This window comes from Lathyrus oleraceus, chromosome 1, assembly GCF_024323335.1.
Source record: "Lathyrus oleraceus cultivar Zhongwan6 chromosome 1, CAAS_Psat_ZW6_1.0, whole genome shotgun sequence".
In the NCBI taxonomy this organism is placed as follows: Eukaryota; Viridiplantae; Streptophyta; class Magnoliopsida; order Fabales; family Fabaceae; genus Lathyrus; species Lathyrus oleraceus.
The window spans coordinates 375,126,190-375,137,150 of record NC_066579.1 but is presented as its reverse complement, the minus strand read 5'-3'; the positions used below and the strand labels follow the sequence as shown (position 1 = coordinate 375,137,150).

Genomic DNA, 10,961 nt, shown 5'->3' with positions numbered 1-10,961 from the left:
TTTTATAATAACTTTCCCATTCTCATCTATTGTTGGCACAAGAGGGGTAATAGTTTCTTGACCCACCGCCTTATCCTCATCAGCATCCACATCTTCCTCCTCTGCCAAATTTGAAGGGCTAGCCATTGTTTGAAGGTTTATACTTTGAGGGCCAGCCATTGTTTGATGGCTTAAAGTTGGAGTAGGCATAAAACTGAATTTCTCAGAGGTAGTGGCATGAACAGGTACTACAGTTGGAGCTGGTGTTGGCATCGACGATGCAACCTGCACAGACGATGCTGCCTGAGCAGGTGTTGGCATCGACGATGCAGCCTGCACGGACGATGCTGCCTGAGCTGGTGTTGGCATCAACGATGCAGCCTGCACACACGATTTTTTAGAAGCTGATGTTGGCATTGATGATGCAACCTGCATGGACGATGCTTCCTGAGCTGGTGTTGGCATCGACGATGCAGCCTGCACAGATGATTTTTTCGAAGCTGATGTCGGCATCGACGATGCAACCTGCACGGACGGTGCTGCCTGAGCTGGTGTTGGTGCCGATGATGCATCCTGCATAGACAATGTTGTTTGAGCAGGTTTCCTAACGATATGCTTCTTGTTAATTATGCGATTTCGTTCTTCTTGAAGTTTTCCTGGTGCTAATACCTTAGCTTTTCCACCTCTTTTAGTCATCTGTTGTCATAAAAATAAAAGGATTAGTCAGTCTCACACTCTTAACATTATCATAACATTATCAAATACAGTTTCTGATAAAATTAAAAGTAAAAGAAAAGAAACAATGTTGTTTCTGATAATTCAAATGCAGTTGCCAAACATTATCATAACACGCAAAAACCCCTCCAAACATCAACAACAGCAAAAACCTCTCCATACTGTGGCGAGTCCGAAAACTGCCACGTATACCTACCATAGCGCCGCAGTTACGGATATTTGATAACACAACACTGCTCTACAGGAAACAATTTGAGCAATTTACAGTACGGATTCTTAATGGAGAATCCAAAATGCCCCCTAGTTTCAACAGAGAAGATGTGGATTTTTTATTATATGCCAGAAGACAGATAAAGGGAGGCGGCTGCTTGCTAAATAAAAAAAAATCATAAAACATATAAAGTGAATTCTAGTTCTACTAGAAAACAAAACATTCATTGTTGTTGTACGATATTCTCATACATCTCCAAACTTTATAAAAACAGGACTCATATTAATCAATCAATAAATGGAGCCATTAGAAAGTATTATACTGCATGATAGCACAGGACTCATATTAATCAATCAATAAATGCAAAAACATGTAAAATGATATTGCAAGGTGTAGAAAACTGTATCTGACCTTTAGAAAGTATTATACTGCATGATAGCACAGGGAAGAACTATAGTGATTCACTACATAGCCAAATTATTGGATATTAGAAATGGAGCCATTTCAAATACAAAGGAATGCTGCTAACAAAGGAGGGGTAAACAAAGAAAAAGTTCTCTACAGGGAAAAGATAAATGCACAGCGACTTAATTTATCTTCATCAATGCCATCTATCTGCTTCACTAGTAGAGCAATCAAAAATCTCTTCAAACACATCTAATTGTGACATGTCACGCAAACAAGATATTGCTTCAATTTCTACATTGGGTAGCGCCGGTAACATCCCATCAGATTGATAAGGTACTTCATCCTCTATGTTGTCAATCTCTACGCGACCCCTTGGTTTTGTGGTGATTGCCGCACACCATCCACGCATATCTCTACACATTTCTGGATATGGGACATAATACACTTGTCTTGCATTTTGCGCAAGGATGAAAGGATCATAAGGACGATAATGTTTATCCATCTTAATATCCACAGTTTTATATTGTGGGTGAACCTTTGTGCCCGTATTCCTTGTTGGATCAAACCATTCACAATAAAAAACTGGAATCTTATGCTTCAGACCAAAGTAATCTAGCTCAAAGATATGTTTGATTATTCCATAAAAATCAGTATTTCCTCCTTCTGCAAGACCTTTCACGTGCACACCACAATTGCTAGTTTTTCTACCTTTGCTCCATTCTTCAGTATGAAACTTGTACCCATTGATAAAATACATGTTCCATGATATGGCCATTGATGCAGGACTGCGAGACAAGGCAATTATATCTTGGTTAGTAACTCCATTTGTCTCCTCATTTACATATTTCTTCAGCCATATGGGAAACTCTATATGTATGCGCCCAGATGAATCTTCTATATCTAGAGAGTGGTTCTCTAAGAATATGCTGAAATAAATCACACGATTCATAAGTAAATATCTATTATGATATGCATCAATAATTTGATTGAATATATTATGATGCACACTTACTCAAGATATGGTTTAACCTCATCACAATTTATCAAGACATGCACATGTGAAGACTTCCATTCCTTATCAGATAGAAAATATTTTCGTGACTTCCCACTTGGTCGACCGCCACTTTGTAGAATGGACATTGTAGGTAGAATGTCATCATTGTCTAAATGAGGTTTGTTACTAAGATTTATGGTTGGCAACAAACGGAAAGAGTTGAAATAATGAGAGCAAAAGTAATTTGTCTCGCGATGTATATAATCACTGCATATGGAACCTTCAACTCTAGCCTTATTTGTCACTGCCCTCTTTGAGACTCCCATAAATCTGCACATTCAATCATTCCACGTTTATTAATTTATGATAAACATGCAATAACTTAATAAAATCAACCACAACAATTACCTTTCGAATGGATACATCCATCGGTACTGTACTGGACCACCTAGAATTGCTTCTTTGGCAAGATGGATTGGAAGATGCTCCATTGAGTCAAAGAAACCTGGTGGAAAAATCCTTTCCAACTTGCATATGATAATTGGAATATTCTCATCCAACTTAATTAAGTCGTCCATCCTCAATGTATTACAACAAAGATCTTTAAAGAATCGACTTAGCTCAGTTAATGGTTTCCAAACCAAATCTGGCAATGAATGGAATGCAATTGGGAGTAAACATTCCATGAAAACATGACAATCATGGCTCTTCATCCCATGCACCGTACCCTTTTCTACATTGGCACACCTACTGAGGTTTGAAGCATAGCCATCTGGCATTCTCAATTCCTTAAGCCATTTACAAACCAACTTGGCTTCAGATTTGGTTAGAGTGTAACTAGCCTTTGGTTTACCATTCTTTCCGTTTTCTAAGGGTTGGAGCTCCAAGTCCCCGCGAAAGCATAATTTAGCCAAGTCTTCTCTTGCCTTTTCATTATCCTTTGTTTTATCCTTAACATTCATGACAGTATTAAATATATTATTGAAGACGTTTTTTTCTATGTGCATCACATCGAGGTTATGCCTTAACAAGTTATCCTTCCAATATGGGAGATCCCAAAAAATACTTCGCTTTTTCCAATTGTGATCCACTCCATACCCTTCGAATTCTTTCCATTTCGCCTCCCATCCAATTTCAGTAACTTTTGGAAAATTACTTATTACCGCCCATATATCTTTCCCTGTGGAAATGGGAGGTGGCTCATTGGTCACAACCCTATTTTTTAGGAAACTTCTTTTACTCCTTCTGAAGGAGTGATTAGATGGCAAGAAACGACGATGACAGTCAAACCAGGAATTCTTATGGCCACTTTTCAAGGTGAAAGCATCAGTGTGTTCCATACAATGAGGGCATGCCAATTTACCTTGTGTTCCCCATCCAGATAACATACCATAGGCTGGAAAATCATTAATTGTCCACATCAAGCAGGCTTTCATGATGAAGTTTTGTTTTGTAGATATATCATAGGTCAATATTCCATTGGACCACAATCGATGTAGATCATCAATCAATGGTTGCAAGTAGACATCTATCTTTAATTTAGGGTTTTTAGGTCCGGGTATGAGGCATGCCAAAAACAAGTATGGTTTGGTCATGCACATTTCAGGGGGGAGATTATACGGAGTAACTATTATTGGCCAACATGAGTATGGAGAAGCAGACGCTTGAATGTAAGGAGTAAAACCATCTGAACACAGACCCAACCTTACATTTCTGGGTTCCCTAGAAAAGTCAGGATATACACTATCAAAATGTTTCCATGCTTTTCCATCTGACGGGTGGCGAAGGATGTTGGAACTATTTTTGTTCATGTGATGCCATCTCATTTCACTTGCCGACTCAGTTGATGCATACAATCTTTGTAATCTGGGAATGATTGGGAAGTAGAACATTCTCTTCACTGGGATATCTTTGTACTTTCCCATGCCAGTCTTGCGAGGAATGAACCTAGGAGCATTACAAAATTTGCACTCTGATAGATTGCTATCATCCTTGTAATATAACATACAACCATTCTTACAACAATCAATCTTCTCAACCTTTAGCCCTAACTTAGATACCAACTGTGTTGCTTGGTAATAGTTCTCGGGCAAGCATTTTTGAACTGGACATACACTTTTAAGCATTTGTGCAACAAAATCTAAACCTTTTTGTGGTATGTAACACCCTTCTAAATACCCCAAAATATTTAATTAAAATAATAACATATCAATCAGAGTAATTATGCCCCGAAGGGTGTCACACAATCATTTCACAACAATTATCAAATATCCTGTCATGCTCATTTATTAAATCAAAATAAGACTCTTTTGCATAATTCGCAGCGGGTACAAAACATCGACATTCAAATCATGTACTACATTACATGTAAAGTTGAATCAACAACTAAATTAAAACATAGTCAAACATTCCCTCCCGATGTTACATCTACCAGAGCATGACCCACTAAGGACGACGCTAGACTCCATAGCACTAACTTCTACTCAACTCACTGCTCGTTACCTGAAAAATAGATGTAAGGGTGAGTTCCTCAATCAATATAATAAGCATTATAGAACAACATGTAATGCTAAGTAAATAACACATCAATTCACCCTAATCAGACTACGCACTCAGCAACGGCAATATCCGTTCAACCATCATATTCAACAGTAACATATAGCATATGTATAATCTCAACCATACTCAACATCAACAACACAACACATAACACACATATAATACTGGAATACATCCATTCATATTATATGCCATACATTCATTATGAAATGAGACTCCACACATGCGGTACCGACTATTCTTGAACATACAGTTCAAGCTCACCGATCAAGTCCAGATACGGCTACTAAGCTCACTAGTCCCACTCATTTGAGACCTAATGACTCACTCACTAATTCCTCACCGTGGGAATTAGCTACAGCCCCGAAGGCTAGACTATGCACACTAATCCTCTAGCATGCAAACATCAACAACAAATCCACAATGATTCACTCACTAATTCCTCACCATGGGAATTAGCTACAGCCCCAAAGGCTATGCCATGCATAATATATACATTCACAACGATATGCATATCATCAGACATCCTCAATATTTTATCACATAAGCATATCAGATCATGACAAACAACAACCACAGTATTAGTACACTCTACTAATACCTATACTACTCAAAGCCACGGGAAATGATCCCTAATATGTCATACATCAGCTGAATTACAACACTCAGCCTAAACAACCAAAACTGCACAACAACAGCACAGAAAATACACAATTCTGCCCATACGCGTATTGCCTATGCCCATACGCGTATTGCCCACGCCTGACCAAATCCATACGCGTAATGCCCACTCTCATACGCGTATTGCGCATTTCCTCGCCCAACCCATACGCGTATCACTTGTCTCATACGCGTATGCTACGCGTATCACTTCCCCATACGCGTACCACCAGAGACCATTTCACGTTCAAAATTTCATCTTCCTCATCCATACGCGTATTGCCTAGTGCCATACGCGTACCAGCCATCTCATACGCGTATTGCCTAGTGCCATACGCGTATGACCAGAGACCAGAACTCTCAGATCTGCCCTGGCTTTCTCTGCTACGAGATCTACCCAATCCAACCTTCCACAGTCCAATTTCTACACAGAAATCATTCATATTTTCAACACAATTCGTATCTTATTCGATTACACAAAATTTGACACTTTTACATCTAATTCCTACGAATTCTTTCTCAATTATACCCCAATTTCGTTCATCCAAAGGGTTCACAATTCATCATGCATCAATCTAATCAGAGGTAAAACAATAGTTTCTTACTACCCAGTACATATCATCCCATAATACCCGTTAATCGATGATAAAACCCCCCTTACCTGAGTTAATCAAGCAATCTCTGAGCTCCAAGCTTTTCCTCTTCTCTTGCTCTGCCTTTTTGCCCTTTTTCCACTTTCAACCGCTTCTCTGTGTTTTCCTTTTCACGTGCAAACCCTTTTTACCAAAAAATGGGACTTTTTATTATTCCAACTTATTTTATTCCAATAAATAATTATCCCAATAATTATTATTCCAAAATAATAATAATAATAATTCAATTATCTAATTAAATTAATAAACATATTATTAACTTAATTTAAATAATTATTATATTATTATCGGGGTGTTACATGGTACATGCCAATTAGACCTAATTTCAAGAAGTTGAGTAGATATTGATAATATTGATTGGGTAGCTCCCTCATAAATGGGCTTGTTGAAAGATATCAACTTGTCATAAAATCGTTTGGCATCTTCGTTGGGAAACTCATCCTCCGTATATTCCTCAACTTCTATGTTATCATTCACGTGAGAGAATACTCCATAAGGCCTAAAAGCATCATACACCATCTGATTCATTGCCTCAATTTGGTCATCATGATGCACATGCTCACTACTATTTGAATCATTCCTTGTATTAACATTGAGCTCTACTTCTCCATGTTGAGTCCAAATCCAATAGTCTGGTTGAAATCCATCTCGATACAAGTGAAGTCTAACATTAGTTGGTGTTCTTATCTTGAGACACTTGCAATTTATACACGGACACCTTATCCCTCCCTCAGATTTACAAATAGGTTGTTTCAAAGCCCTCTTTACGAAGTCTTTAACCCCGCGAACATACTCTTCTTTCAATCCGTGTCTATTGGAATATACTCTATCGTACATCCAAGTACGATCCATTTTCTATAAGGCAAACAATTAACTCGTCAACCACTGAAAATTAAAACATATATTAGACAAAAATGAATGGCTGATAAGTTCCTAATGGGTATTAGGAGAAAATCAGATAACATCCTAATGGGTATTAGGAGAGAATAGAATACATGCATTCCAAGGGATTTTTATTTTATTTTCAGTGGTTCAAAAATTAAACATGACGAACATACCAAATTTTAATACTATTGTACATTATTATTTCAGACCGTAAACAAAATTGCTGCACAGATTTATAAATCTATTAAACTGCTGTATATTTTAACAAATCCAATAAGCTATTGTACTCACTTCCTGAAATCTAACTAAAACAATGTAAGCCTTAATTCTTAGTTTATTTTATAATGTAAACCGAACCAAAACTACATGTTAATGGAAATAACTAACAACTTGCAGTATGTAGTCACTATATAGACTGTCATGTACAGTAGTACCAAATTATTACCATGCCAACACAAATCAACATACAAACCAAAACAAAACTTCTACCTACAAACATACGCAACCAAAACGCATAAGGTAGCCGATACACAAAGCAACCGCCTCGAAACCAGAAAAAAAACACAACACTGGGACAGTGATCACAACAACAGAATAGAACTTAATTCGAAATATAAACAAAATCTATGCGAATCAAATGCCACAAAGGTGAAAGGTTATATCCCGATGCTAGAATTTCATTTACAACATAACCAATTCGCAATCCAAGGGAAACCGAAAAGAGAAAAACACAACATACTAACTGATAGCAGACTTAACTCAAGTAAGAAATCTAACAGAAACTTAACTCCATCCTAACAGAAATTCAGTAATCACCAAACAGTTTGCTAATAGCAGTCCACAATAAAAGCATATCATGGTTTCATTTAAGTCATAACAACTCAACATTAACATTAACAGAAGCAAACTATTAGACTTTCAACAATAGTTCACAGCTGACATTACTAATAAGTAATAACACATTCAACTAATTAATTTCCTAACACTTAATTAGCTAAGAAGTTCATAACAGAAACTGTGCAGCAATTTTGTTTCTGTTAGAGGTTATTAGTTAGTTAGGATCTGTTATGAGAAGTTATAAAATCTGTTAGAGGTGGATTTGGTGAGTGAAATGTTTAACTCAAATTCTATTTTGAAATTAAATTCCATTGTAAATTCAGTTAGTTTAGAAATTCAAAAGTTAGTTGAATCGAAATTGAGATTTAAGTGGAATGTAACTGAAATGCAAATTGTAAAATTTTCCCTCCTTGTTTTATGTGAATGTAGTTATGCAGGTTAATTTCAGTTAGTAAAAAAATACTGTGAGGATGTTAATTTGTTAAAATTCCTGTTAGGACACTAAGAAACAGTTAAGTGGAAATTTGGAATTGTTATTGAAATGATTGGGTTAGTGACTTCCTGTTATTAAAAAATTATTAGTAATTATTCTCCCTGTTAGTCTATGTTAGTTTTTTTATTTGTTAATTTGCTTATGTGAAATGCTTGAAATTCCGGTTATATTGTCGTTAAAAGCTTGTCAGTGTATGATGCGGCATGTTAATTAGCAAGTCAGTTAGAATACACTTGGATTTCTTGTACATTTCCGTTAAAACCACTGTAATTGAATTTTGGTATTAGTAATATTAATTCAGTTAGTTCCTATTGGTTTCTCCACAGGTTTGTAAACCACACTGACTTATTGTTATTTTCGTATGAATGTCAATGAGACGCACGGTTTTGAAAGCATCCCACTTTCACTAATAACTAACTTTGTTAATAGAAACTGAACCTCACTAACCAACTTCTAACTTCCAGGTTTCTTCAACAACCGCTCCGAAAATAACAAACTTCAAAACTCCTCTTCCCAACCTATAACAGAACTGAACCTTCACTCTTCACAACTAACGGAACCAACTAACAGAACCATCATTCTCTCATGACCAAAATCAACTAACCGAATTTCACAACAAATTCTAAACCGTTACCTAACAACTTTTCCCAACAAACTTCTCAAGCAAATCACCTGCAAACAGAATTGAAAAATGACTATAACCTCACTCTCTCATAACTTTGCGGCTTCTTCGAACGTTCTAACATAAATCACCATTCTAACCTCTTCGAACCCTATATCGCGAATTCGTGGAATGCACAACAGGACAACAACACAAGACAAAACAAAGGAACACTTCTCAATTGCAGTCACTAGAAGCAAGCAAAGCACTAACTAAGACACATCAACAACAGTTAGAAAACAAGCACTAATAATCAGGTCACAAATATATAGCAGACACACAGATTGTTACAAATGGCTGATACTGGCACTGCAACTCACATCAGAAATCAGTTATGGAATGCAGGCACAGCAGATAATTCAAGAAGCACAACAGCCAAATCAGGTGGCACAATGAAAACATCACCTTCAGCCTGAAGCAAGGAAGGCTCAACAACAAATATCTCATCAAGAACAGGACAATCTAGAGCATTAGAGGACATACATCAAGCAACAAAAGGGAAACTAAACTACAGATATGAGTTCATCTATAAAGCACTCAAGCAGCCGCATCATCAATACACAATGCAACAACTGGAAATTACTCGGAGGCAACATCATCAAGAGAACCACATGAAGGACATTCAAGATAAGAGGAAGGATGAAAACATGCATCAATATCATCAACATACCAGAAACCTTGGTTCCACAAAAACAAATCTAAACCAGCACAAACTTTTTCAGCTCTTTTAGTTTGACCCCATAAGAAATAATTAAGCAGAACTTAGGAAATTCCATAGCCTCCTCATAACCACAAAATCAATTCATAAATAATTCTCAACCTTGAGAAATACTAACTGATGCAAACACTAACTATTGCAAACACTAACAGTTCAGTCTGGTTCCAAATTAACATAGGGATGACTAACCTTGAGAAAGAGTTGTCTTTGCAAAATCCCGGATGATATAGTGCTTCGGTTCCAAATTAACTTGCATTCAACAACTGCTTACTGCCTCCACTAAGTAAGATGAGCATTCTTGAAAACCTACATTCAGAAAACCAATTAGCAAATAATTTGATTTTTGTAGTTTCAGACTTAAAGGAGACTTTAAACATATTTGGAAACAATACTAAACTTGCAAAGAAAAGTTGATTCCAGCATCCACAAAGCCGATAGTTCTGGAAAACCTACATTCAGAAAACATAAAACATATGACTATCTCATACTCATTAAACCAAAACTCCATGGAAATCACTTGAGATGAATATGCATTACCTTTGATGATTCAGAAACCCTTTAACGAGGGATTTTGAATTAGGGATTCTTCAATGGATTCACGGATTAGGGATTCACGAATCGGTTCACGAAATTGGGAAAAAACGGATTCACGATTTAGCATGGAATTAGGGTTTTCGTTTTGTGAAATGAAATGGAGGGAGAGTGAAAAATGACGAGGGAAAAGGAAAGAGGGAAATAAGCTGTCGCGCAATTTTTGATCAGAAATAGAAAATTCCATAGAGTCCGCCAAGCGGACTCTAATTAATAAATAAAATACATAAACCTTAAATATATATATATATATATATATATATATATATATATATATATATATATATTATAGATAAATAAATGGAAAATGTATATGTTATAAGAATAGCGTCGGCTAAGCGGACTCTAAGTAAATAAATACTAATTAAAAAATAATGCTACTAGATAGAGTCGGTCTAACCGACTCTAAATAAATTAATCAAACATTCTTCAAAGGTAACATAACAAGTAGTGTCGGTTTTGCCGACACTGATAAAAAAAATAACTTGTCTTAAAAGATGTACGTAGATAGAGTCCGTTAGTGTAGGCTTAGCCGACACTAATAGTGTCCGTGTCGGTGGCCGACTCTAAACTAGGA

At 36.5% G+C, this 10,961-nt stretch overlaps 1 protein-coding gene and 1 long non-coding RNA gene across 2 annotated transcripts; both read right to left on the bottom strand.

The window, feature by feature from the left end:
- Positions 1 to 1,526: 1,526 nt before the first annotated feature.
- LOC127107997 (uncharacterized) lies at positions 1,527 to 7,051 on the bottom strand. The gene is made up of 4 exons (XM_051045368.1): positions 6,499 to 7,051; positions 2,736 to 4,494; positions 2,346 to 2,657; positions 1,527 to 2,259 (listed from the first exon to the last, which is right to left on the bottom strand). The coding sequence occupies exons 1-4, from the start codon at positions 7,049 to 7,051 to the stop codon at positions 1,527 to 1,529; spliced, it is 3,357 nt and encodes a 1,118-aa protein (XP_050901325.1).
- Positions 7,052 to 9,403: 2,352 nt separating this feature from the next.
- LOC127137579 (uncharacterized) lies at positions 9,404 to 10,465 on the bottom strand. Its single transcript, XR_007808711.1, has 3 exons — positions 10,331 to 10,465; positions 10,191 to 10,242; positions 9,404 to 10,099 (listed from the first exon to the last, which is right to left on the bottom strand). It is a non-coding gene; the product is annotated as an uncharacterized LOC127137579 (long non-coding RNA).
- Positions 10,466 to 10,961: the final 496 nt, after the last annotated feature.